The sequence below is a fragment of the Pteropus medius genome, unplaced genomic scaffold (assembly GCF_902729225.1).
Source record: "Pteropus medius unplaced genomic scaffold, Ma_sr-lr_union100, whole genome shotgun sequence".
Taxonomy (NCBI): Eukaryota; Metazoa; Chordata; class Mammalia; order Chiroptera; family Pteropodidae; genus Pteropus; species Pteropus medius.
Genome location: NW_024342542.1, coordinates 1,595,369 through 1,619,803, shown reverse-complemented (window position 1 = coordinate 1,619,803; position 24,435 = coordinate 1,595,369). Strand labels below are relative to the sequence as shown.

General features: G+C 45.9%; 2 protein-coding genes across 3 annotated transcripts in view; one reads left to right on the top strand and one right to left on the bottom strand.

Annotated features, from left to right (window-relative positions):
* The window catches only part of SYN1 (synapsin I), a 56,184-nt gene that overhangs the window by 30,447 nt on the left and 1,302 nt on the right, over positions 1–24,435 (top strand). For both annotated transcript variants that reach the window (XM_039866418.1, XM_039866419.1), the window contains exons 6-12: positions 19,766–19,828; positions 20,562–20,704; positions 20,802–20,876; positions 20,974–21,076; positions 22,352–22,492; positions 22,819–22,906; positions 23,011–23,602. In XM_039866418.1, the coding sequence (XP_039722352.1) occupies positions 19,766–19,828; positions 20,562–20,704; positions 20,802–20,876; positions 20,974–21,076; positions 22,352–22,492; positions 22,819–22,906; positions 23,011–23,602 (1,205 nt within the window). The remainder of the gene's footprint in view (positions 1–19,765; positions 19,829–20,561; positions 20,705–20,801; positions 20,877–20,973; positions 21,077–22,351; positions 22,493–22,818; positions 22,907–23,010; positions 23,603–24,435) is intronic.
* TIMP1 (TIMP metallopeptidase inhibitor 1) lies at positions 11,633–15,382 on the bottom strand. Its single transcript, XM_039866420.1, has 6 exons — positions 15,224–15,382; positions 14,201–14,329; positions 13,441–13,520; positions 13,114–13,240; positions 12,783–12,907; positions 11,633–11,916 (listed from the first exon to the last, which is right to left on the bottom strand). Exons 2-6 carry the CDS (start codon positions 14,319–14,321, stop codon positions 11,746–11,748), a joined length of 624 nt encoding a protein of 207 aa, XP_039722354.1. The 5' UTR covers positions 14,322–14,329; positions 15,224–15,382; the 3' UTR covers positions 11,633–11,745.

Genomic DNA, 24,435 nt, shown 5'->3' with positions numbered 1-24,435 from the left:
ACAGAGTCTTCCATCCCAAAACAGCTGCTTATACATTCTTCTCTAGTGCACATGGAACATTCTCAAGGATTGACCACATACTGGGACACAGAGATAGCAGAAACAAATATAAGAGGGTTGAAATCATCCCGACCATATTTTCTGATCATAATGCTTTGAAACTTGAGATTAACTGCAAAAAGAAATCAGGAAGAAATACAAATACATGGAGATTAAACAACATGCTACTGAAGAATAACTGTCAAAGAAGAAATAAAAAGAGAGATCAAGAGATACATAGAAACAAATAATAGTGATAGTAAAACATATCAAAAGTTTTGGGGCACGGCAAAAGCAATCATAAGAGGAAAGTTCAACAATGTTAAAAATAAATGCAACAAAGAGCTGGTTCTTTGAGAAGGTTAATAAAGTTGACAAACCCCTGGCTAAAGTCACTAAAGAAAAAAGAGAAAGGACACAAATAAGAAAATAAGAGATGAAAGAGGGGAAATTGTGACTGATATCACAGAAATACAAAGGATCATACAAGAATACTATGAAAAAGTATATAACACCAAATTTAATAACCTAGAAGAAATGGACCAGTACTTAGAGAAATACAACCTTCCTAGACTGAATCAAAACTGGGAAATCTAAATAGACCAATCAGCAGTATGGAAATTGAAACAATCATAAAAAACCTATGAAAAAGTCAAAGTCCAGGACCAGATGGCTTCACCAGTGAATTCTACCAAACATCCAAAGAAGATTTAATACCTGTTCTCCTCAAACTCTTCCAAAAAATTGAAGAGGAGGCAAGCCTTTCCAACTCATTTTATGAGGCCAATATTCCTGGTAAAGATAACACACAAAAAAGAAAACTACAGACCAATGTCTCTCATGAGCGCAGATGCAAAAATCCTAAATAAGATACTAGCGAACCGAATACAGCAACACATTAAAAAGATTATACACCACGATCGAGTGGACTTCATCCCAGAGGCACAAGGATGGTTCGACATACGCGAATCAATTAAAGTGATACACCACATAAACAAATTAAAAACCAAGAATCATATGATCATATCAATAGATGCAGAAAAAGCCTTCGGCAAGGTACATCATCCATTTATGATCAAAACACTTAACAAAATTGGTAAAGAAGGAAAGTACCTTACCATAATAAAGGCCATATATGACAAACCCTCAGCCAACATTATACTTAATGATAAAAAACTGAAATCCTTCCCTCTAAGATCAGGAACAAGGCAAGGCTGTCCACTATCACCACTGTTACTCAATATAACATTGGAGGTCCTAGCAAGTGCAATCGGACAAGAGAAAGATATGAAAGGCATCCAAATTGGGAACAAAGAAGTCAAACTGTCACTATTTGCAGATGACATGATTCTCTATATAGAAAACTCTAAAGACTCCACAAGAACACTACTAGAAACGATAAGCAAATACAGTAAAGTTTCTGGATACAAAATCAATGTTCAAAAATCCATAGCGTTCCTACACTCTAATAACGAAGTGTCAGAAAAAGAAGTGGAAAAGATAATTCCTTTTGCAATTGCAACAAAAAGAATAAAATACTTCGGAATAAATCTAACGAAACATGTGAAAGACCTATATAATGAAAACTACAAGACCCTATTAAAAGAAATCGAAGAAGATACAAAGAAATGGAAAGATATTCCGTGTTCTTGGATTGGAAGAATCAACATAGTTAAAATGACCTTATTACCTAAAGCATTATACAGATTTAATGCAATCCCTATCAAAATCCCATCAGCAATTCTAAAGAAATAGAACAAAAAAATCGTCAAATTATACTAACAAGCGACAGTAATCAAAACGGCATGGTGTCTATGGCCATGCCACCCTAAACACGTCCAATCCCGTTTTATCTCGGAAGCTAAGCAGGGTCGGCCTGGTTAGCACTTGGATGAGAGACCATCTAGGAAGACTGGGTGCTGTAGGTATAAATAAAAAAGGCATGGTATTGGCAGCAAAACAGACACATGGACCAGTGGAACAGAATCGAGAGTACAGAAGTAAACCCATATTTATATGGGCAAATAATTTTAGACAAAAAAGACAAAAACATACAGTGGAGAAAGGAAAGCGTCTTCAATAAATGGTGCTGGGAAAACTGGAAAGCCACCTGCAAAAGAATGAAACTGGACTGTTGTGTATCACCACACACCAAAATTAACTCAAAATGGATTAAGGACCTGAAAATAAGATGTTAAACAATAAAATACATAGAAGAAAACATAGGAACTAAACTCAAAGACCTTGGACTTAAAGATTTTATAATTTGACGTCAAAAACGGGAAGTAAAAGCTGAAATAAGTGAATGGGACTACATCAAACTAAAAAACTTCTGCTGAGCAAAAGAAACCGTCGACAAGGTAAAGAGACAACCATCCGAATGGGAAAATATATTTGCAAGCAATGCCTCTGATAAGGGCCTAATACCCAAAATATACAAAGAACTCATACAACTCAAGAATAAGAAAAAAGCAAGTGATCCAATCAAAAAATGGGAGAGGACCTGAACAGACATTCTCCCTAGAAAACATACAAATGGCCAACAAATACATTAAAAGATGTTCAACATCTCTTGCTATTAGGGAAATGCAAATCAAAAACACAATATCATACCATCTCACATCTGTTAGAATAGCTATAATCAACAGGACTAGTAATAACAAATACTGGAGAGGATCTGGAGAGAAAGGAACCATCATACACTGCTGGTGGGACTGCAAATCAGTACCACCACTATGGAAAATTTGGAGGTTCCTCAATAAACCAAAAATTGATCTATCATATGATCCAGTAATCCCTCTACTGGATATTTACCCCAAAGACTTGAAAACCCTTATCGAAAAGATATTTGCACACCGATGTTCATAGCAAAATTATTCACAGTGGCCAGGACATGGAAGCAACCGAAGTGTCCTACAATAGATGATGGCTAAAGAAGCTGTGGTACATATATACAATGGAATATTACTCAGCCGTGAGAAGAGATGAAATACTGCCATTTGTGACAACATGGATGGACCTCGAGATAATCGTGCTAAGCGAAATAAGCCAGACAGAAAAAGTTGAAAATCACATGAAATCACTTATGTGTGGAATATAAACCTAAAAGCAACAAATGAACAGGACAAACAAACAGAGACTCATGGACATGGACTATAGTCTAGTCGTTACCAGAGGGTAGGGGTGGGGAGGGTGGAGTGAACCCAGTTAAAGGGGGTCAAATATATGGGGGTAGAGGGAGGGTGAAGTCGGGAAAGAGGATCAAATATATGGTAGCTGAAGGAAATTGGACTTTGGGTGGTAAATACACAGTAGAATATACAGATTTCAAATTATAATGTATAACTAAAAATATATAATTGTATTAAATAATGTTAACTCAATAAACTTAAAAATAAAGAATAAGGTAAGGTGCCCACTTTCTCTATTCCTTTTCAGTATTGTACTTGAAGTTGTTAGACCAATGCAATTAGACTAGGAAAAGCAATTATAGTTGTAAGAATGGGTAACGACATAAAAATATCTCTATTTATAGATGATATGATAGCACACCTGGAAATCCCCTAGAGAACTAATAATAAAGGTATTTCAAATAACTAAAGAATTCAGTAACATAGCAGAATATAAAACCAACATAGAGAAATCTGTAGTTTTCATATACACAAATAACCAGATAGAATGTATAATGGAACAACCCCATTTATGATAACAAAAGAAAAAAGATAATATTCTTCAGGATAATGTCAACAAGGGGTATGCAACCTTAAATGAGTAGAAGCTTAAAACATTCCTGGAAGATACAAAGGTAGACTTACACAAATAGAAAGTCATTCCTTGTTCTTGGATAGAATGAATTAACATCACGAAAATGGCAGTTTCCCTTCTCAGGTCTTTATTCAATTTATAAATTTAATGTGACTTCCCAAAATACACCTACAAGCTTTTATCTACAGCTGGACAAAATGATAGTAAAGTTCATATGGAAAAGCAAACATGCAATAATATCCAGGAAAACCCTGAAAAAGAAAAGCTTGGTAGGTGGTTAGGACTAGCTGTACCAGGCTACAGGGAGTCTAATGCCTCTGCCAGCAAATATTTTATGAAGCTTTTCTAATTTAAACAGTACAATGCTGACACATGAATAGACAAACTGACAGGCTAAAGGAAGAAAAATTAAAGGTCTGTATGGAAATTTGGTAAATTATAAAAGTGGCAAGCTTTGTTTTTGACATTTAAATTCTTCATTTGTCTGAAATTGATGTTCTTTTTAAAAACATTTTTACAAACATCTTTATTATAGGTGTTCTTTAACACTTCTCTACATACATTACAGAATGGCCATCACATCTATTCATTTACATAACACTATTCTCAATATAGCAAACAAGTAGCACCCTTACGAACATCTTTATTACATGTGTTCACCAAAATTCACTTTCATATACAGTATGAGATAGGTAGGGATCCAGTTTTGTCTTTTTCCTTAGAGGTAACTGTTTATTCTCCACTGATCTGCTATGCCACCTTTGTCATATACTGAAATCTCATATGTGTGTGGGGCAGGTTCTGGACTCTCTGTTCTAGTCCACCGGTCACTTTTTCTATACCTGTACCAATGCAGTACTATCTTAATAACTATATTTTCTCATTAATTACTGATATCTAGTAAGGCAGTCACACCTCCTGGCTGTTCTGTAGCTATGCAGAGACTATTTTTTGTCAGAAACAGAAAGAACAGAACTTCATTGGCTAGGAAGAAGCCAGAGTTAATGGTGGGTAATGGTGGCAGGTGGTGGCAGAGGTATTAGACTTCTCGCAAACCCATTTCTTCTTTTGTTCCCCACCCTACTGTGCAGCACGGAGGGTCAAAAACTGGGCCTGGATTTGCAGAAGTAGTTTTCCCCCATTCTCTACTTTGACGCTCTGGTGGGAAGGTTCTCAGCCTCCATCATGTGGTAGGAAGCACATATCGGGACTCTGGCTTTGCTACCACACCTACTCCTATACAGGTTGCAGAGCACCAGGAATCTTCAGAGCTGCTCAACTCAGTGTGTCTAAGTAGTCACCTGTCAAGGGTGGGGCTCATGGGAGTACCCTGTTAAGCATAGTTTGACTTCTCTGCCCCCCAGCTTTTCTAGCCTGGTGATCTGCTTACATCAACCTGGTCATATAGACCTAGGTGTAGGGGGTGCTATGGGAATAGGAATTTCACCTTCCTTGCTACCTACACTCCAGGTGATTTATGGCTCAACAAATATTTAAAGAGAGTTCATAATGCTGCAGGTGGAGTCCAAACCCAAGGTCTCTCTGGATTCGATCTTTTCTCTGGGCTCAAGATTCATGCTCCTTATGCAGTGAGGAAAGAGAGGGTGCTTTGGGATAAGAATCAACAGGGTCAGGGATGTGTGAAAGAGAGAGGTCAGGAGGGAGTGAGGAAGTGAAGGAAGGAACAGGGAGATATGTCATAGGGTGAAGTGTTTTCTTTTGAGGGGCTAATTTCATTGAAACATAATCAGCCCAGAAAAGGGAACATATCATAAGTGTGTAGTTCATTGAATTTTGACAAAGCAAACACACTCCTGTCACCTGCACCCAGGTCAATAAACAACATGACCAGATGGATCCCCATCACAGTTAGAAGTTGACAGTCTTTGGGAGATTGGTGGACTTAGAGAGGTTTAGAAGTTTCAAGAAGGTGGAGAGTCCCCAACTCACCGTGGTTGAGTAGAAGTCTGTATCTAAGGCAGGAGGCTGTTGTATCTGAAGATTCAAAAATCACCAAGGAAGGCAACCAAGTTGATGGTTTCATGTTCTTCTTGCCAGTGCTCAGCCAAGCAAATGTCCCTCCATGGACACTGCAAGATTGGGATTCAGGTATGTGGCTTTGCAGGGGTATCAGGGAAGCACCTAGTAGTTGGGCAGAGCACCATTCCACACTCTTCTCATAGTTTCTGCTCCTAGCAGAAAAGGGCAGCAGGGACTAAAGATAGGCAGAGGGATCAGGGAACAATGAACAAAAATAGCAAATGGTGAGTGGGGAGCAGGGAGGAAAGAGAACAAGGATGGGGAGCAGGAGGAGGGAAAGCAATATGGAACATGGAGAAGGAGCAGAGGGCAGGGCGAAGGAGCAGGAGATAAGGAAAGGAAATAGGGACTGGCAAACAGGAGGAGGGAGCAGAAAAAAAAATGGGAGAGAGCTGGCGCTGTGGCTGCAGACATACCTGAAGGGCACACTCAAGGACCAGTGGCATTTTTTCCTGTACATATTCAGGAAGCTTCCCTAATATGTTCCTCCCTGAGCCACTTTCAAAGATACGCCATTCATTCCCTGAAGTGCAAGTTTCCATCCTTCAAGAAGCCTAGAAATATCATCCCCTGATGATCACTAAAGTGTGACCAGATGTCCCTTGGCTAGGACAGACTATGACCCTCCCAAGTAGTCAGTCCAAAAGATTCAGGACACTAGGGGTCAGGGACAGAATGTGCTGTGGTTGCCTGAAATTGGGAAACACGGTATCTTGGGTTGGGTGGCACCTGGGACAGTGCCCCAGGGAGGGGACACTTTGTTCCAAGGCTGGGACAGAGGGAGGCCTGAAGATAAGGAGTCCATGCAAGGTGCAGACAGGCTGGCTGACTCATGATGAGGAATTCCTAAAGGGGAATCTCTCCTCATAAAGTCACCACAGTTGTTCTTGATAAGCATGTAGATAAAACCACGTTGTTCTTTATAGTCTGGTACTTTCATTAACTAGAGGTTCAAGACTCCTCTGGGAACCTTGATTGTCTATGAAAGGGGAAAAAGAAAGGGACACTGATACTGAAGAGTTTTTATGGGCTGAGGGGCTGGGGTCTGAGTATCACATCAGTAGCCTTTGGATCTCAGAGACCCAACCCATTCCCTCAGCCAGAGCAGGGTCAGGGGCTTGTGTTTTGGTGGGGAGACAGGTGTGGGGAAGAGGTGGGCAGGGTACCCTGGTGATTTGAACTCATAATGCTGCATGATCTCAGTGAGGAGGATGGGCCCCAGGAATTAAGCCATGAGGACTAGGGGTGGGAAATATGTGTCAGGGGACCCTTTGGTATTCAGGCATTCAAAATTTTCTTCATCCCCAAGACTCCTTAAAAAAAAAAACCACTTTGCAGAGCACCTCCCCACCAGGCTGTTACCATTTCAGTTGACTTTATTTACCCTTCTGGAACCTCACTGTGAGCCCCTTTATTGGAGGCCCCTCTGAGGTCTACCCAGACTTACCCATGTCTGAGTTACAACAAACAGTGTGGGGGTGTGGTTGTTAGTACCCAAAGGCCTACCTAAGGGTGGTCATAGACAGAGCCAGGAGCAAAACAAAGATCAGCAGGAATGTGGGATTCATGGCAGAGACCTGAGGGATACAAGAGTGGGAGAGAGTTGAAATATGACCTTTCCCCATGCCAGCTTACTCTCAAACAAGAGAGGCTTCAGGAAGCATCTGTCTAACACTACTGCTTTCCAGGGGCCCAGGGTCAGGAGGAGGTCCCCATGGTGTGGTAGGGGGAAAAGACACTGAATCTGGGCTTCTGATACCAATGGCCCCACCTCCTTCTGTCAGAGCTATAGCTCTCCATGAAGGTTCAGCAGGAGGCCCAATCTCGGTGGTGGATAAATAGTCCACAACAGGGAGGTGCAACATAGGTATTCCTGCTCCCATGAACCTTCTGTTTTACTCTTTCAAGAGATTAAACCTTCAGCCTTCTACTGGAGTAGGAATTGATAGTTGGGGAGTTTGTCTGGAGTTCTAACAGAGTCTTATGAATACTTTCAACTAATCTTTTTAAAGCTCTACCTTCACCCCCACATCTACAGAGAATTTGTGCCCTAATCATTTCCTTTGGTGAGGGTTCTACAGTGTAATTGGGGTTGGTCCTCAGATTTCACCACTACTGGCATAGGAAGTATCCAGGGCTGGATAATTAGCTGTAGGTGTTAGTCACTATTGATAAAAAGAAAGGGCTGGTCATCTTATAGAAATCTACCTCTTCATCCGTCATTGAGGAGGTGGAGTTCGACATATGGGGTAATTTATTGAGAGCTGTTCCAGCAGGGAGATTTTCCAACTGGAGATATCTAAGGACAGGGTGATATATCAATGGGGTTCGATCAATAGAAGCAAAAGGGTGGGGGGTTATGAATGAAAAGAATTTCAAACAAGTTTATTAGTGAGATAGATAGCAATGGTGAGTATTTCTGAATGGGAAGATTTGACTGGTATGTGTGAATGGGAAGATATGCCAGTGGATCAAGATATATGAATGGGGAAATTGTTGATAGAAGTTGTCAATGGGAATTATGTCATAGAAAGTTATTTATGAATAGAGAAATTTGTCAACTGAGTGGCCAGTAGGGGAAATGCCAATAGATGGATAATTATGAAGAGAGATATTTGTTACTGGGGTCTATCAGTGGGTGATAGATTGCTGCTGGGTATTTGTGAATGGGGAGATTTGTCAACGGGGGCCATTAATGGGGATATGTCAGTGGGATATTTATGAATAAGGAAGTAGCTCAACAGAGGTATTTGTTAGTGGGGTATTTGTGAAACAAGGGATTTGTACAGTGAGGAGAGGGGACTTTTCAAAGGAAAGATTTACCAAGGGCTTAGAGATTTGTCACCTGTAGTCTTGGTGACAGAGATTTCTCAATGTGGTGAATTGTCCACAGTGAAGACTGCACAGTGGGGAACGTTACCTCTGGGCAGAGGGATTGTCCTCAGAAGTCTTTGAAAATGTTGGTATTTTTCAGTAAGAGGATTTGCACACTGGGAAGCAGTGTACAAATGTCATAGTAATAAGAAAAACAACAAATGAGTATATTAAATATTTGTAACATCTCTGAGAGAAGTTATCAGGATCTCAAGTTAAACTAAGGTTTCCAGAGTGTGTTAAATTATTACTACTGATATATTATTTCCAATATTGTAAATTATCATTCTTGATATTAAACATTATTTGAAACATTGCAAATAATCATTACTGATAAGAATTACCACTACTAATGTTATATATTAAATTATATTAATCATACGACTAATAATAACTAATACTCATAAGTGCTATGTGGCTACCACTGTTCCAGGCACTTTACGTGTATGATCTCATTTAATGCTCACATTTATGCCTATGAGTTAGGCATTTTTTAATTCCTACTTTACAGATGTGGAAACTGAGACACAAAGAAGTAATGTGATTTCCCTAAGGACACAGAGCTAGTACATGAAGGGGCAGGATCTGAATGCAAGTGACCTGGCTCCATCCAGTGTTCATGCTCTTAATTATTACACTACACTACTTGTCTAGAAATTAAATCACTATTAGTAATATTGCATATAAAGTTATTGTTATAAGAGTTTCATGTGTTTTGACCTGAAAAAAATACTCAAGGGGCTAATATACCCATGGATCATCCTCCAACCCTAGCACAGACCTCAGAAGGATTATGGGTAGAGACTTGTGAGGCCAGCTTTTAGGGAAGAAGTATTAAGTCTCCAGTTATGGAAGGGCTGTCCCCCAGGCTACCCACTGACCTGGCCCTCATGCTGCACACTTCACAGGGCTGTCGCCCCCATATACTTCCTCTCAGCCATCAGAGTCTCTCCCAAGCAGAGATTTGCACAAAGACACACCAAATGCTGGGGCAGGTGTAATTCACTTTGCTCACTTTAGTGGATTTTCTAGAAGAATGGTGGAGAGATATAGTGACCCCAGGATTACAGATATCCTGCCAAGAACTCCTTCCAGGGTCTGGGAGCGGTGGCCTTGTATGCTGCTCTGGATTCTTTGGAAAAGGCTGCAGTAGAATAACCCTGTCCATGAAGCATTGATGTCTTGATCTAGGTGGACAGGTTGGCAGAACGGCCTCCACTCTGGGCTCCATTCTTTCACTGCCACATTCTATGTCCCCTTCCTCCCAGGGGTTAAAATAGCTGAGGGATCAGGGAACTGGTGCTGAGGACAGGGAACAGCATAAGAGTTCAGACAGCTGTTAGTACTAGAGTTTGGTGAACTGTCAGGAGCTGCCAAATTCTTGTAGGCAACTGAGACAATAGTGCCATGACCACTAGGGCCCAGGCCCTTCCCTTACAGTTATACCCATCAGTGAAGGCTGCCATTTACCCCTTTTGGTGGATGGTGTTCAGATCCACCCAGGGCATAACCAAGGTGCAAGTGTTGTAGAAATTGCTGCAGGGGTGTCCCCTGCGTAGGCAGATAAGCACTGGGTGCTCAAAGTCCACCCATCTCCATCCAGGACATACCTTGGGCCCTGAGGGAATCTCCAGGAATGCAAAAGGACCAGGCCACAGAGGATCCAAGGGCCATGCTTGGTGAACCAGAGTGCCCTAAAGGAGTTTTTTATTGGCAGAAGCAATGGGTAGTCTGATGGGAGGGAATTTGGGGGTCCTTTTCTTCACCAAAGAAGATATTTTAGAGCCTTTTTTCAAGCAGACTCAAGTCAATGGATCACTTGAGTGTTCCATTGAACATTTGTATCAATCTGAATTTCTGGCTCCCAGGGGCCTCACTTGAGTCAGGACATTTGGAGTGTAAGAGGCAAGAGCCAGGGACTGGGAAAGACCCAGAGGGCCTGGTATCAGCTGTGGGAGAAGGAAGGCCTAAGGAAAGGCATGTTTTGAGGGTCTCTCGCTCAGGTCTTATGGGGGAAGATAAGCCAGAAATGTTAAGGCTCTGGTCTAGAAGCCCCAGTTTTGGTGAGGGGATAGCTGTGTAGGGAGAGGTGTGTGTTTGGGGGGTGGGGGCTGACATACCTGGTTGGTTCTGATTTTGACCCCTTACCTGCACTCCACTGCTGTTGAAGTTAGTCAGAGGAGTGAGGGGAAGAGAGGTAGGAGAAGGAGGAGAAGGGCAAGAAGGGCAGAGCTTGGGGATTTCCAGATTATACCTTCTTTCCATCTTTCCTAGTCTCCAAACAACCACTTCCAAGGAATCTCTTGCAGGCCATGGTTGGGGGGAAGGGACAGGGCTACCTGTTCTTCCAGAGTACCTGGCTGGGTTATGTGGGGAAGGGGTCCAGGACCCCTATGGCTTTCTCCTTTCGCTCAAGTCAGACTAACAGTACAAAACCTAAAGGTGGGATAGTAACACCTACAGATTTAGATAGGGCAAGACATCGGCACTGGATGACATCAGGACAATGCCCAAGGCAAAGAGAGCTGTTAGCCAATTGATAGGCATTTATCAATAAGCTTGTTGACTGGAGGGATTTGTGAATAGGGGAATTTGCCAATGAGGTAGTGATTTTTCAGCAGCAGGCAATTTATGAAGTAGAAAGCGCTGTGAAAATAAGACTTATGAATTAGTCTAGTAAAATGTTTTAAAGTATCGAGTAGAGAGATTATCCAACAAGCTGTGGATGATGATGCAGGTTAAATTACTGACACTGCAGATCACCAATGCTAATGCCAATGTAGAGAATTATTAGCAATACCTCAAATTATGTAAAGTACAAAAAGCCAACATTTTGCACCCCTCATCCCCTCAGCATTGGTCCCAGGGTGCTCCCACTAGGTCATCAGTGACATGAGTTTGTTCCCAGACATTATACAGGGACGCTGCCTGCTGAGTGTCTTTATTTCATTGTCTTAAAGAAAGATATACAGGAGTGGGAAAAGGGGTTAATACTGTGCAGGTTTTGGCTTCTGCTGGAGGCAGGATTCAGGCGATCCGGGGCCGCAGGGACTGCCAGGTGCACATCCCTGGCTCCCGTGGCAGGCAGGCAAGGTGGCGGCTCTGGAAGCCCTTGTCAGAGCCTGTGAGGAGCTGGTCTGTCCACAAGCAGTGAGTGTCACTCTGAAGTTTGCAGGGGATGGATGAACAGGGAAACACCTAGAGGAAGGAAGAGAGGCACATCTGAGGGCTTCTCCTCCTGCCCCTGCTTCCCTGACAGAGCAGAACTTTCCCCTCCTCAGCTTTCAACATAGAGCTGCTGGGGAGACCTAGTATCACCCCACCTGGGTACAGACTCAAGAACAGCCCCTCCCATTGGGGAAATAGTCATTTGGCTCAGTGAGGTGACAGTAATCTTGCAAAAGGATCAGTTTCCTGGTAGTTGGAAGCAGTTACAGGGTCAGTCAGGTAGGTCTTCTGAGGAACGGTCTCACAGGATAGGAAACAATTGGCAGTATAAAGAAATAGCTGGCAAGTGGGGAACTTAAGCATAGGAAGGAGCTGTGGGGCTCAGAGACATTCACTGGGTCAGAAGACATTCAGGGCCATCAGGAAACAGTCTTGGAATAGTCAGAAGGGCAATGTAATTTGCCCTCATGTGTAGAATAGTCACAGCTGAAGAACAACAATCAGATGTGCTGGGGAAGAGAGTCAATGGGTTGGGGAACAGCACTTTGGGTTCTCGGAGAACATTCTATGGAACCAAGAAACAATCCCAGGGGGTCAGTAGCAGACACAGAACTATAGAATAGTCATGAGGAAGAGTTAGAGGGACAGAAAGCATCCAGAAAATCCAGGGAACAGAGAATCCCCAGGTATCAGACACGGGGCAAAGGTACAATCAAAATGTTCAGGAAGAACAGTCTCAGGTTTGGGGAAACAGCAAGAGAGATCATGGACAGCCCAAGAATTTGGGGAATGGCCAAAAGGACAAAGAATAGCCAAAGAGAGCAAGAAACAAGCTATGGTTTGGGGAAGAGTCTAAGGAGTGCTCTCCAGATGGTGGGCAGGACCCAGGCACTCACTGTGCATTCCTCACAGCCAGCAGCATAGATCTTGGTGAAGCCCCTGCGTTGAGCAGAGCTCAGACTATTCCAGGGAGCCACGAAACTGCAGGTGGTGATGTGCATATGCTCCTTCCACAGTCGTCCTGTGGGGGAGGGGCGAGGCAACAGGCAGCTTCTAATTGCCTGATTGGCATCCCCTGAGCACAAACTGGCTAAGGGTCTTATGATAGTCTGAAATGGGGGCTGTCCCCATTTCAACTAGGACTCATCCCTCAGACCCTCGCCTGGTTGTCGGGCAGAGTCTGAGGGATGGGTGGGTGTGGCCAAGGGTGAGGGGGTGGGACCTCACCAGCGATGAGAAACTCCTCGCTGCGGTTCTGGGACCTGTGGAAATATCCACAGATACTCTCCATGGCTGGGGTATAGACGAAGCGGATGTCAGGGGCATCCCCCAGAGCGTTGAACCCCTTGAACATCTGCCAATGGATGAAAGGAAGAGTGTTTTACTGATATAATCCTCCCACTCCACTTCTTCATATAGCATTGTGAGGTCATAGCTAACTTCCTCGCCAACCAATGGCTACAGGCTCGCGCGCGCTCTCTCTCGCTCTCTCGCTCTCTCGCTCTCCAGGGAGGAAGGTGTTAGGAACTGCTGAGGAAGGGGCAGGTGGGATACCTTGGTCATCTTGATTTCATAACGCTGGTATGAGGTGGTCTGGTTGACTTCTGGGGTCCCCACGAACTTCGCCCTGATGACTGCAGGAAAGGAGGAGGGAAAATGAGTCAAATGGACTACATGAGCCAATAAAAAAGAAAATGATCGTAATAGTCATACTAGCAAAGCACATACTTAAATAGCAACCTGGATGCCAGACAACACACTAGGAGATTTACACATTTGTTTATTGATTCACCTATATACTGAGTGCCTACTTTTTGCCAGGCACTGCTTTAAGCCTTTTTCATATATTCCTTACGTGTTCATTCACTCAGCGAATATTTTGGAGCACCTGTTGTTTGCCAGGTATTCTTCTGGTTTTAGGTGAAGAAAATATAGACTAAACACAAGCAAAAAAGATAAGTCTATGGAATGTTAAAAGGTATTAAGTATGATGGGGAATTTCAAAGCTGGGTAAGGGGGACCAGGAGTACTAGGGGATAGGGGTTAAAATTTTGAGAAGGTGACATTTGAGGTAGTCGCTTATATGGATACCTGGGAGGACAGGTGTACCAGGCAAAGGGGGAGCAGCCAGTGCAAAGGCCCTGAGATGGTACTGGGCCTGGAGTAATCAAGGAAGCATGAGGATGCCAGTGTGGCAAAAGCAGAGTCAGGGCAAGGCTGAGTGGAACTGTTTTAGAGGTGAGCACCATCATGAATCCCACTGGATTAACAGGGAAAACAAAGCAGTGAGTGAGGGCAAATGGGGTACACTTACCGAGGTCAGAGCTGCAGAAGGCCATCTGCGGGTGGGGTGGGGCACAGGTACAGGCCCTGCTGGGGGCTGTCAGCCATAGCAACAACAAGATGCCATAGGTCAGAGGTGCCAAGGAGGCCATGGTGAGTTCTGCAGAGGTAGAGAGGAGGAGTTAGGCAGCTCCTAGCTCAGCTGATCCTCAGACTTTGGCAGGCCTGCCACCCCATCCTGCCCACCCGCCCTCCAGCAGCCTGGAGGAGTTAAATGACTATGCACCCAGGCTTGTGGGATTTAGAAATTTAGGTGTGAGCCCCACAGGTTTAGGGAATTGGGAGAGGATTTTGGGATTGTAAGTTTGTTTGAAGATTTAGGGGACTGGAGTTGATGGGGGATTATGGGGTTGTAATTGCTTGAGAAGAAGAGGGGACTGGGAAGTTTGAAATTCAGAGGCTGGGAAGTCAGAAAGTTGAGTTGAGAGTGAAGAATCTGGGGTATGGGGAGCTGGAGGAGTTTGAGGGAGTTGGCAGTTTCGGGGTTGTACATATTGAGAGAGGAGGTAGAATAGTTGAGAGAGGCTGAGGAATTTGGAGGAGGTTGGGAGTTTAGGGAGTTGAGGGAGTTTGGGGGTTTAAGAGGAAGGAGGTGCTAGAGGGATTTGGGAGCAGACAGTTTCCAGGTTTAGGGAGCTGGGGATTTAGGAGTCTGGAAGACTGGAGGGCTGAGAGAGTTTAGGGAGCTTCAGAGGTTTAGAGTGGGTAAGTTAGGAGGCAATGAGGGAATTTAGGGGCATTTTCCGCTTAGAGGCATCTGATATTAGGGGCTTATGAGTTTAGGAGAGTTGGAATGAATGTCAGAGGTTCAAAGGAGTTTGGAGTGTCTGGATTGGGGAAGCAGTTCCAGCCACCACCACCCGGTCTTCCCCTTGGCCAGCCCAGGGTCCTGGTACCCGCCGCCATCCCGGCCAGGCTAAGCAGCCAGGTGTCCGGGTGGCAGGAAAGCTCCAGTCCCGCTCCAGGCCCTGGGGCCGCCCAGGCCCCTACCTACCTCTGGTGTAGTCTCTCTAGGCGCTGGTTCTGCGGTGATGGCAGCAGGGCCTGAGCAGCGGAGGATAAATGTCCACTCAAGGGGCGGGGGTGGCAGCAGTGCGGAAACCACAGGCCTCCAGGCTTCCTGGATGCATTACTCATCCACCCACCATCAGTGGAGGCCAAGGGGCGGGCCGAGCGCTGCCGAAAAGGAGCTTCACCCTCCTCCTTTTCCTTCCCCCTGGGCCTCGCCCTGGCCATCCCCCTCCCCCACCTCGCAGTCCAGCCCCAGTACTTGCAATGGAGGGCTTAGAGGCAGGATTTCCCCAGTGCAATTTCCTAAAGTTTCTGAACTCTCTCCCAAGTCTATCCAATCACAGCCCCCAAACTCCGCATGGCTGAAGCCCGAATTAATTCGTTCCATCGATGAACATGTGTACTGTATGCCAAGCACACACAAACATTTCTAGTAGATCCGACATTCTGGTGAAGGGTAGGGGAGGCAGGGAGGAGACTAATTAGAAGCAGTGAGGGAGATAAAGCCGGTGAATGGAGGAGGAATACAATCTGGGGTAACTGAGAGATTAAGTGATTTATCCAGGATCATAGTTAATAAACTGCAGAACTGGGATTTGAATTCAGGTGGCCTGGAGCCAGGGCCTGGGTCTTAACTCCTCTCAGAAAACACAGGCAAGTAAGTAGTCGGCATTTACATAGCACCAACTGGGTACCAGGCACTCGGCATAGTTTATCTCACTTGAAGCAAAAAGTTTTGTGACATGGATGGACCTTGAGGGCATTATGCTAAGTAAAATAAGTAAGACAGAAAAAGACAAATATAGCATGATTTCACTTATATATGGAATCTAAAAAACAACCAAACAAAACGAAAGAGACTCATAGAGAACAAACTGGAGGTTGCCAGAGGGGAGGAGGGATGGGGAGTGAGTGAAATAGGTGAAGGGGATTAAGAGGTATGAACTTCCAGTTATAAAATAAGCAAGTCAGGGAGATGCAATGTACAGCACAGGGAATATAGTCAGTAATATTGTAATAACTTTGGTGACAAATGCTAACTAGACTTATCATGGTGATCATTTCATAATGTATAAAAATATTGAATCACTGTCATACACCTGAAACTAATATAATATTGAATGTCAACTATAATTCAGTTTATTGAAAGCTCACAATAAGCCTCTGAGTTGGGTACCAGTATTATTTCCATTTTACAGATGAGGAAATATGAGGCATTGCAGGATTAAAGAACTCTCCCAGCATCACAAGGAATGGCTGGGATTTGAACCTACACAACCTGGTGCCAGGATCTTAACCCAGGCTTGGCAAGCAGGGAAGGTGCTGGTGAATTAATGAGCACTGGGTGAGGGGAGCTGAATAGTGGTGAGAGGCCAGTGAGTCAGGAGAAAACTGATACCCTCCCATCCTGCCTTGTCCCTTCCCCATCCTCCCTCCCTTCCCCATCCTCCCTCATACCCCTAGTGGAGGGGGGTTGGTGTGGTGAGGCAATCCCTGCCCGCCAGCTTCCAGATGCTGCCTGAATCTTCCCTGGGGTCCTGAGAAAGGGCTCTGAGGGCTGATTAACATCCTTCTTTAGCTCAAGAAGGACAGACCAATAATAATAATGATGGTAGTGATGATAGCAGTCACTTATTGAGCACTTACTGTATACCATGCCCTGAAGTTTTTGTGTAAATTATCTCATTCAATCTCCATGACCCACTTGCTAATTAAGCTGGTTTAACTCAGGGAGGTTAGCCCAATCAACAAGAATAATACCACCACAACAAAAACTACCACCAGCACTTATGGAGTGCTTACTGGTTATCAAGCACTGTTCTTTAATCTTTGTAAGTACTTTATCACAGTCAATCCTGATTGCCTTCTTGTTAATTAATGTAGGCTAACCAAGGTATGTTAAACCAATAGTAATAATAGTACCCGACACTTTTGGATGGTGCAGACTTCCTGTGTGCCAGATATTGTGCTAAGCATTTTTCCCGACATAACTAATCTGTTCATCACAACATCCCTATGAGTTAGAAACTGTTCATATTCTCGTTATGCATATGAGGAAACAGACACACAAAGGATTGAGTGGCCTGCCTAGGAATGAGAGTGAAGAAATGACTCTGTTAGGGGGACCAGAAAGTTGGGGCGGGGAGGGGACATAAACCAGGAATTTAGAAAAGCCGATTGTGAAAGTGAGGGAAGGAGAGTAAATGAGACAGGGGGCTGAGTAAGTCAGTGGCGGGGCCAAAGGGAGAAGTGAAGGAAGGGAAAGTCCTGCTGTAGCCCCTCACTGACCCTGGTTCTGACGCCAGCTCTGTGACTCTGATTCCTGAGTCAGCACAGAGTTTTGCTGGCTGCCTATATGTGAGGGGTTGTGTGGATCCAGGTTATTGTGCAGGTTTTAAAACTGGTGGGGTTTCGTGGAGGGGTGTCCAGGTATGTGACCATCTGGGGAGCTGGGTGGGGGTGGGGGCCATGGGGCCCAGCTGGGTGTTCAGAGGGAACACCTGGCAATCCCCACAGCACACCAAGTGCCATGGGCCTGATTGTGCCTTTTGTACAGATCAAGAAACTGAGGCTCAGAGAAGGTTAAGTGACCTGACCAACGTGGCCTTAGGAGGAGGAGAGGCCAAGATTCAAAGCTAGGGCTCTCCATTGGACCCCAGAGTGCAGAGCTCCCTGCATGCACACATGTGCAGGCACATGCATACACATATCCACAGTGTTATGATCAGGGCCAGGGCCAGAAGAAAGGATGGTTCATGAAAAGAAGCCTAGAAAATTCGGGTGTGTGCATGCACGCTTGTGCGCAGCTCTCTGCTGTTGTCCTTGCCTCTGAGAGTTGAGTGTGTGCCTTTAGGTGGCGTGTATGTGTGGACCTGAGTGTTTTGTGTAGTCCGGTGTGTTTTGTGTTGCTTCTGAGAACTGTGCTACTGCATCTGTAAAGTGGGTCTAGGTTGCACATGTAATTGTGGATGTGTTGCTCCCCTCTGTGAGTTGTGAGTGCGCCTGTGTTAGATCATGCGCTGCCTCTACAGTGTTTCCCTGGAGTGCTACTTAGAGGATCCCTGTAAGCTGTCCCCACAGGGTGCCTCTCAGCGCCCCGTAATGACGCCAGCCATTTGGGAAATGAGGAAGGTGGGAGTGCAGAGGGAGGGAGAGGCCTGAAGGTCAATCGGTCACCCTGAGCTTGCGGGCTTCCTGTGCCTGTCGGGAACTGCCACCGCCCTAGCCGCCCCTCCGCCTCTCCACCCCTCCGGGAATGCCATCTCTCTACCCTGTGGAGAAGCTGTCTGCGTAGCAGAGGGCGGGCATAGCCCTGCATGCATCCTGTGCTATGGTGGGGCTGGGGTCTCACGACTCAGTTCCCTCTATCCTGCCCAGGGTCGGGGAGACTCGAGATATTCCCATACCTGAATTGTGAGCATGAGTGTATACGTGTGCATACACACGCCTAGGAGTGTTGTCTGTATGTTTGGCAGGGATGTGGGTATCTCTAGTTGTGTGTATGCCCGTTTGTATATATAGCAAGGCATGTTGCGTGTATGTCCCTAGATATAATTTTTGTGTGCCCAGAAGTGTGATGTGGGTCTCTGTGTTATGGGTCTCGGTGGTTCTGTGAATATCTAGAAGTGTGTGTACCTCTGAATATGGTGTGGGTCCTTCTGTTTGTTGTATGCCTAGGAGTGTTGCGTGTGTCTGTGAGTGTTGACTATGTGTCCAGTTCTGTTGTTCGTGCCTGTCAGACTTGTATGTGCTTCTGTGTTCTTTGGCCGTGCCTTGAGAGTTGTCTCTGTATTGCATAGGTAATCCTTCATGTGTGTCCCTCTAACTGTTGTGTGGATTTGGGTGATGAGAGGAGGGCTGTGTGTAAGCTGCTCATCCAGGAGGCTGGCCAGGAGTGCCGGCCCCTGACCCACACAGTACCAGGTTGGCTGAATGGCTGTGAGTGTCTGTGTAGCCAGAGAGTGAGGTGTGCTGTGGAGCCTGTGTCAGTTGCAGGTCTGTCTTGTGGATCTCAACATGCATGGGCATCTATGGGTTTGGTTATGTAGATCTGAGTTCTGAGGGTTTATTTGTGTGTGTCTCTAGGTTGTGTATGCATGTAGACAAGGCTTATATACAAGGCCTGGCTGAAGGGTCCAGTTGCTACATGCTCACCACTACACCTCCAGGGACATACATGAACACACTCACTTCTTTATCATCCAGTCACTGTATAAACAAACTTTCCCTTTTCCGGAAAAGGCCCCCACCCTAATCCCATGCCTTTGCCTGGGAAAGCAGAAGCGGTAAATCTGGGACTTGGGGATGGTGAAGGGAGGGACAGGCATACAGGGCTCTGGACTGACTCTGAGCTAGAAGGCGCTGCTGTGTGACTTCCGGCTACAGTCTGCCTGTCTCTGACCTACCTCTTCTGGGAAATGGCTCCTAATGCAGCTCCTGCTGGGTGGGCTCCCCTCAGCACCACCCCCATCCCTGGCAATTAGCCCTCCTGTCCTGACCGTACTTTGCCTTTCCATCCTACCAGCTCAGCAGCACAACATACCCTGTGGTTGTGAAGATGGGGCATGCGCACTCTGGGATGGGCAAGGTAAGTCCCCAGGTGGGGAGTGTCTGTGTGTTTGTAAATGGTGCACACTCCTGGCATTGTGCATGTGTATGTAGATGTATGTTGTATATTCAATGTACACCAGTAATTTTGTATAATTGTGTGTCCTGGGGTGTTTTTATCTATTTGTATATTTTCCCTCACATTCTTAGATGTTGTTAGACCAATTTTTATGTGTTCTGTTATTTTGTTAGTGTATACAGCATTGTATCTATGTATATGCATACCTCTGCATTATAACACACACTATGTAATCTTTTATGTTCAAGGGTCTTGAGGTCCTTTATGCTTTCCATCTGACTTTTTCTCTGTGTATGTAGAAGCAGACTTGTAATTTGTATGTTGGAGTGTGTCTGTGCTTCTCTCTGTATATCATGTGTACGACTGATTTTGTGTCTGTATCCATATACTGTGCATACACAATTTTCCCAGTTTTATTGAGATATAACTCATATACCATGCACCTTACTCATTTAAGGTGGACAATTCAATAGTTTTTAGTATGTTCACAGTTGTATACTCCCAACTTTCTGTGTATACATATAAAAACCAGGAGGTCCACAATTACACACGTGTGAATGCCTTGGTGTGTCCACCGTATTTTTGTGTACTCAGCTCACCTGTGTCATTTGTGTGCATGCCCCAACCCGAGGCATCCCCACTGCCCACTGCTGCCCTATCTTGCCCAGGCCCTGATCCCCACCCCCTCCCATAGGTCAAGGTGGACAACCAGCATGACTTCCAGGACATTGCAAGTGTTGTGGCACTGACCAAGACATATGCCACTGCCGAGCCCTTCATTGATGCCAAATATGATGTGCGCGTCCAAAAGATTGGGCAGAACTACAAGGCCTACATGTGAGTGGAGAGACCAAGGCCCGGGTAGGGGTTCTCTGCCCTGCCCTGGGTGGCCAGGTCCCTCTGAGTCTCTTTCCTCTCTCCTTTTGTTCCCCAGGAGGACATCAGTTTCAGGAAACTGGAAGACCAACACTGGCTCTGCAATGCTTGAGCAGATTGCCATGTCTGACAGGTAGCTGGCCTGAACTCAGCAGGGAGGGGAAGTGAAAGTGGGAGTGTGGCTGCCCAGGCAAGGCACTGACAGGCTTCCTTGCCCTGTGTCATGGCAGGTACAAGCTGTGGGTGGATACGTGCTCGGAGATTTTTGGGGGACTGGACATCTGTGCAGTGGAAGCGCTGCATGGCAAGGATGGAAGGGATCACATCATTGAGGTGGGAGCATCCAGGGATTGTTGGGGCCATAGAGGGAGGAAGAGGTGCACAGCAGCAATACTCTGTAAACTGTAAAGCACTCCATGGCCCAGAAGGTCCTCAGTGAATGATAAAATGTTTAGTGAACTGTAAAGTGCCTTGTGAATGGGGACACCCTGGCAAATGGAAAAATACTTAGTAAACTCTAAACTGTTTGTGAATTTAGACATCCTTAGTGAATAACAAAACACTTGTTAAACTATAAAGTGCTCCATGAACTGAGCCCTCTTGGTGAATGGCAAAGCACTTAATAACCTTTATTTTGTGAACTGACAGGTCCTTGGCAAATACCAAAGCACTTTGTAAACTATACTTTCTAAAAAGTACTGGTTGATATTAAAACATTCTGCAAACTGTAAAGTACCTTATATATTAGGACATCCTTGGTGAACAACAAACTGCTTTATAAAACTATAAAAAGGGAGCTCTTTAAAGTGGGAAGTCTTTGTTATTGAAGCAAAACACTTTCAAAATTTTAAAACTCTTTGTAAACAGCAGTGCCCCTGGTAAACAGTAAAACAATTTGTAAACTATAAAATGCCTTGAAAATTCGGAGTGCTTGGTAAACAGCAGTGCTTTATACATTGTAAAGTGTTTTGTAAACAGTGGTGCCCTTTGCAAAGCATTTTCTAAAATCTAAACACACCATATATTTTATAGTCCTTTGTAAACTGTAAAGTACCATGTAAAACAGAGTTCTTTGTAAAGGACAGAGCACCGAGCAAACTATAAAGCAGGGATCAGCAAACATTTTCTGTCAAGGGCCAGACAGTGCACATTTTAGGCTTTGCGGGCCATATGATATCATTAAAGCTACTTGACTTTGCAAAAGCAGCCACAGACATCTTTTTTAAAAAAGCATGGCTGTGTTCAGATAAAACTTTGTTTATGGACATTGAAATTTAAATTTCATATAATTTCACATGTCATGAAATCTTTTTTTTCAACGATTAAAAAATGTAAAACCCATCCTTAGCTTGGGGGCCATACAAAAACAAAAGCTGGGCCAGATTTGGCCCGTGGGCCCTAATTTGACAACCCCTGCTAGTACCTCATAAGCTGTTCAGTACCTTGTAGGAGGCAAGCTTTCCTCACACTGCATATCCATGCCTCAAACTGAGTGCTGTTCCATGGCAGCCACCATGCCTTCTGCCAACTTAAAGCACTCTTTCACTGTAAGCTTCATACGCACTTACTACTGCCTCTCTCTTCACTGGGTCTCTTTTCCTCCCCCAGGTGGTGGGCTCCTCCATGCCACTCATTGGTGACCACCAGGATGAAGACAAGCAGCTCATCGTAGAGCTTGTGGTCAACAAGATGGCCCAGGCCCTGCCCCGACAGCGGGATGCCTCCCCTGGCAGGGGCTCCCATATCCAGGTCAGCTAGTGGGGGGCAGGCCAGCCCTTGGTCATGCTGTGTCACAGAACTGATCATCAGCAGGCTAAGGGTGTCACCATTATTCGTGTGGCGGCAATTACCAATTGTTTTAAAAATTGATAAAATAGCTGCTACTCTGACTTCCCTGAGTGCTTCCCAACTCCTCCCCTGGGAGCAAGTCCCCACCCAACAACCTGACTTCCCTCAGCTCAGCCGCAAACACAGACAACACCCAGCACACAGGGAACCCGTGTTTTTCTGATTGGCGGATGCTCTACTGACTGGTAACTATTTTTAACCTCTCCTGCTCCACTCCTCTACCACAGACTGTGTCCCCAGGGGCCCTGCCCTTGGGCCGCCAGACCTCCCAGCAGCCTGTGGGGCCCCCTGCTCAGCAACGACCCCCACCACAGGGTAAGTGAGGGACTGGCTTCTTGGGCCCCTACTGTCCTGCAGTCACTCCCCTCACCTCTCACTTGCTGGCTTCTCACATGTGTTACTCTTTCTCTGTCCCTCAGGTGGCCCTCCCCAGCCGGGCCCAGGCCCCCAACGCCAGGGACCTCTGTTGCAGCAGCGCCCACCCCCACAGGGCCAGCAGCACCTTTCAGGCCTTGGACCCCCAGCTGGCAGCCCCCTGCCCCAGCGCCTACCAAGTCCCACATCAGCACCCCAGCAGCCTGTGTCTCAAGCCCCACCACTGACCCAGGGTCAAGGCCGCCAATCCCGGCCAGTGGCAGGAGGACCTGGAGCACCCCCAGCAGCCCGCCCACCTGCCTCCCCATCTCCCCAGCGACAGGCAGGTCCACCACAGGCTACCCGTCAGACATCTGTCTCCGGTCAGGCTCCACCAAAGGCCTCAGGGGCTCCACCAGGTGGTCAGCAGCGCCAGGGCCCACCCCAGAAACCGCCAGGCCCTGCTGGTCCTATCCGCCAGGCCAGCCAGGCAGGTCCCATGCCCCGCACTGGGCCACCCACCACGCAGCAGCCACGGCCCAGCGGCCCAGGCCCTGCTGGACGTCCCACCAAGCCACAGCTGGCCCAGAAACCTAGCCAGGATGTGCCGCAACCTGCCACCGCTGCTGCCGGGGGACCCCCGCACCCCCAGCTCAAGTAAGGGGACCCCACAGTAGCCCTTGCCTTGCTGCTCTCAAAACATGCTCCTACACTGGGTGGGCAGCCTCAGCTCCCAAGTTCCTCAGACCCAGATCCTATCTGGAGGTCCTGAGAGCTCTATCTCCAGTCTGGGCCAGACTCCCCGCCTAAACTGCCACCCCTCCCAGTCCAGAGAGGCTCCTGCCCTCCATCCCAGAGAATCGGTGCCAGAATCCCAAGGAAACCCCACTTTTGATTCAGAGACTTCCCAATAGGCCCTGAGAAAATCCCCTTCCTCAGCCCCTCTTAGTCCACCCCAGGTACCTTACTGACCCTCTTTCAGTACCTTCCAGCCCTCCAAGTCCTCCTCCCATCTTGGAGCCTTTCCTGCCAAAGTTACCCTCCTCCTGCCCAACTTGACTCCTCCTAGCCAATGCCCCAAACACAGGCCAGTTCACAGTCCTCCTATATCACTTCAAATCCTCCTCATACTTTTCCTACAGTCTAGACTTCTTTCTAGTTCATTCCCAAATCCTTCTGGTCCATTTCTGTCTCCTCCCAAATCATCACGCCATTCTCTCTGCCTCTTATGGTTCATTCCAGACCAGCCGCACCTTCTCTTAAAAGTCCTTACTGTCCCACCCAACTGCTTTCTCTTAGATTTGCCCCTCCCAGTCTGTCCTTGGTCCAGCCTCCCCCTACTCCCTCCTGGACTCCTCACCCTGAGATTAGAAACCTCCCTGACCATCTTCACCTTTATCCCAGTCTAGCCTAGATTTGAAGAGAAGATTCCGCCCAGGACTCTTCCCATTAATCCCAGACTTCTTCACCTCGGATCCAAGTCCTCCCTT

Bases quoted from the DNA above. Each gene is read 5' to 3' on its own strand.
- TIMP1 (XM_039866420.1), bottom strand. From the start codon at position 14,321: ATGGCCTCCTTGGCACCTCTGACCTATGGCATCTTGTTGTTGCTATGG. The intron at 13,521-14,200 runs GTAAGTGTACCC...CCTTTCCTGCAG, and splicing joins CTTCTGCAGCTCTGACCTCG to TCATCAGGGCGAAGTTCGTG. The intron at 11,917-12,782 runs GTGAGTGCCTGG...TCCTTCCTCTAG, and splicing joins CTGGCTGTGAGGAATGCACA to GTGTTTCCCTGTTCATCCAT.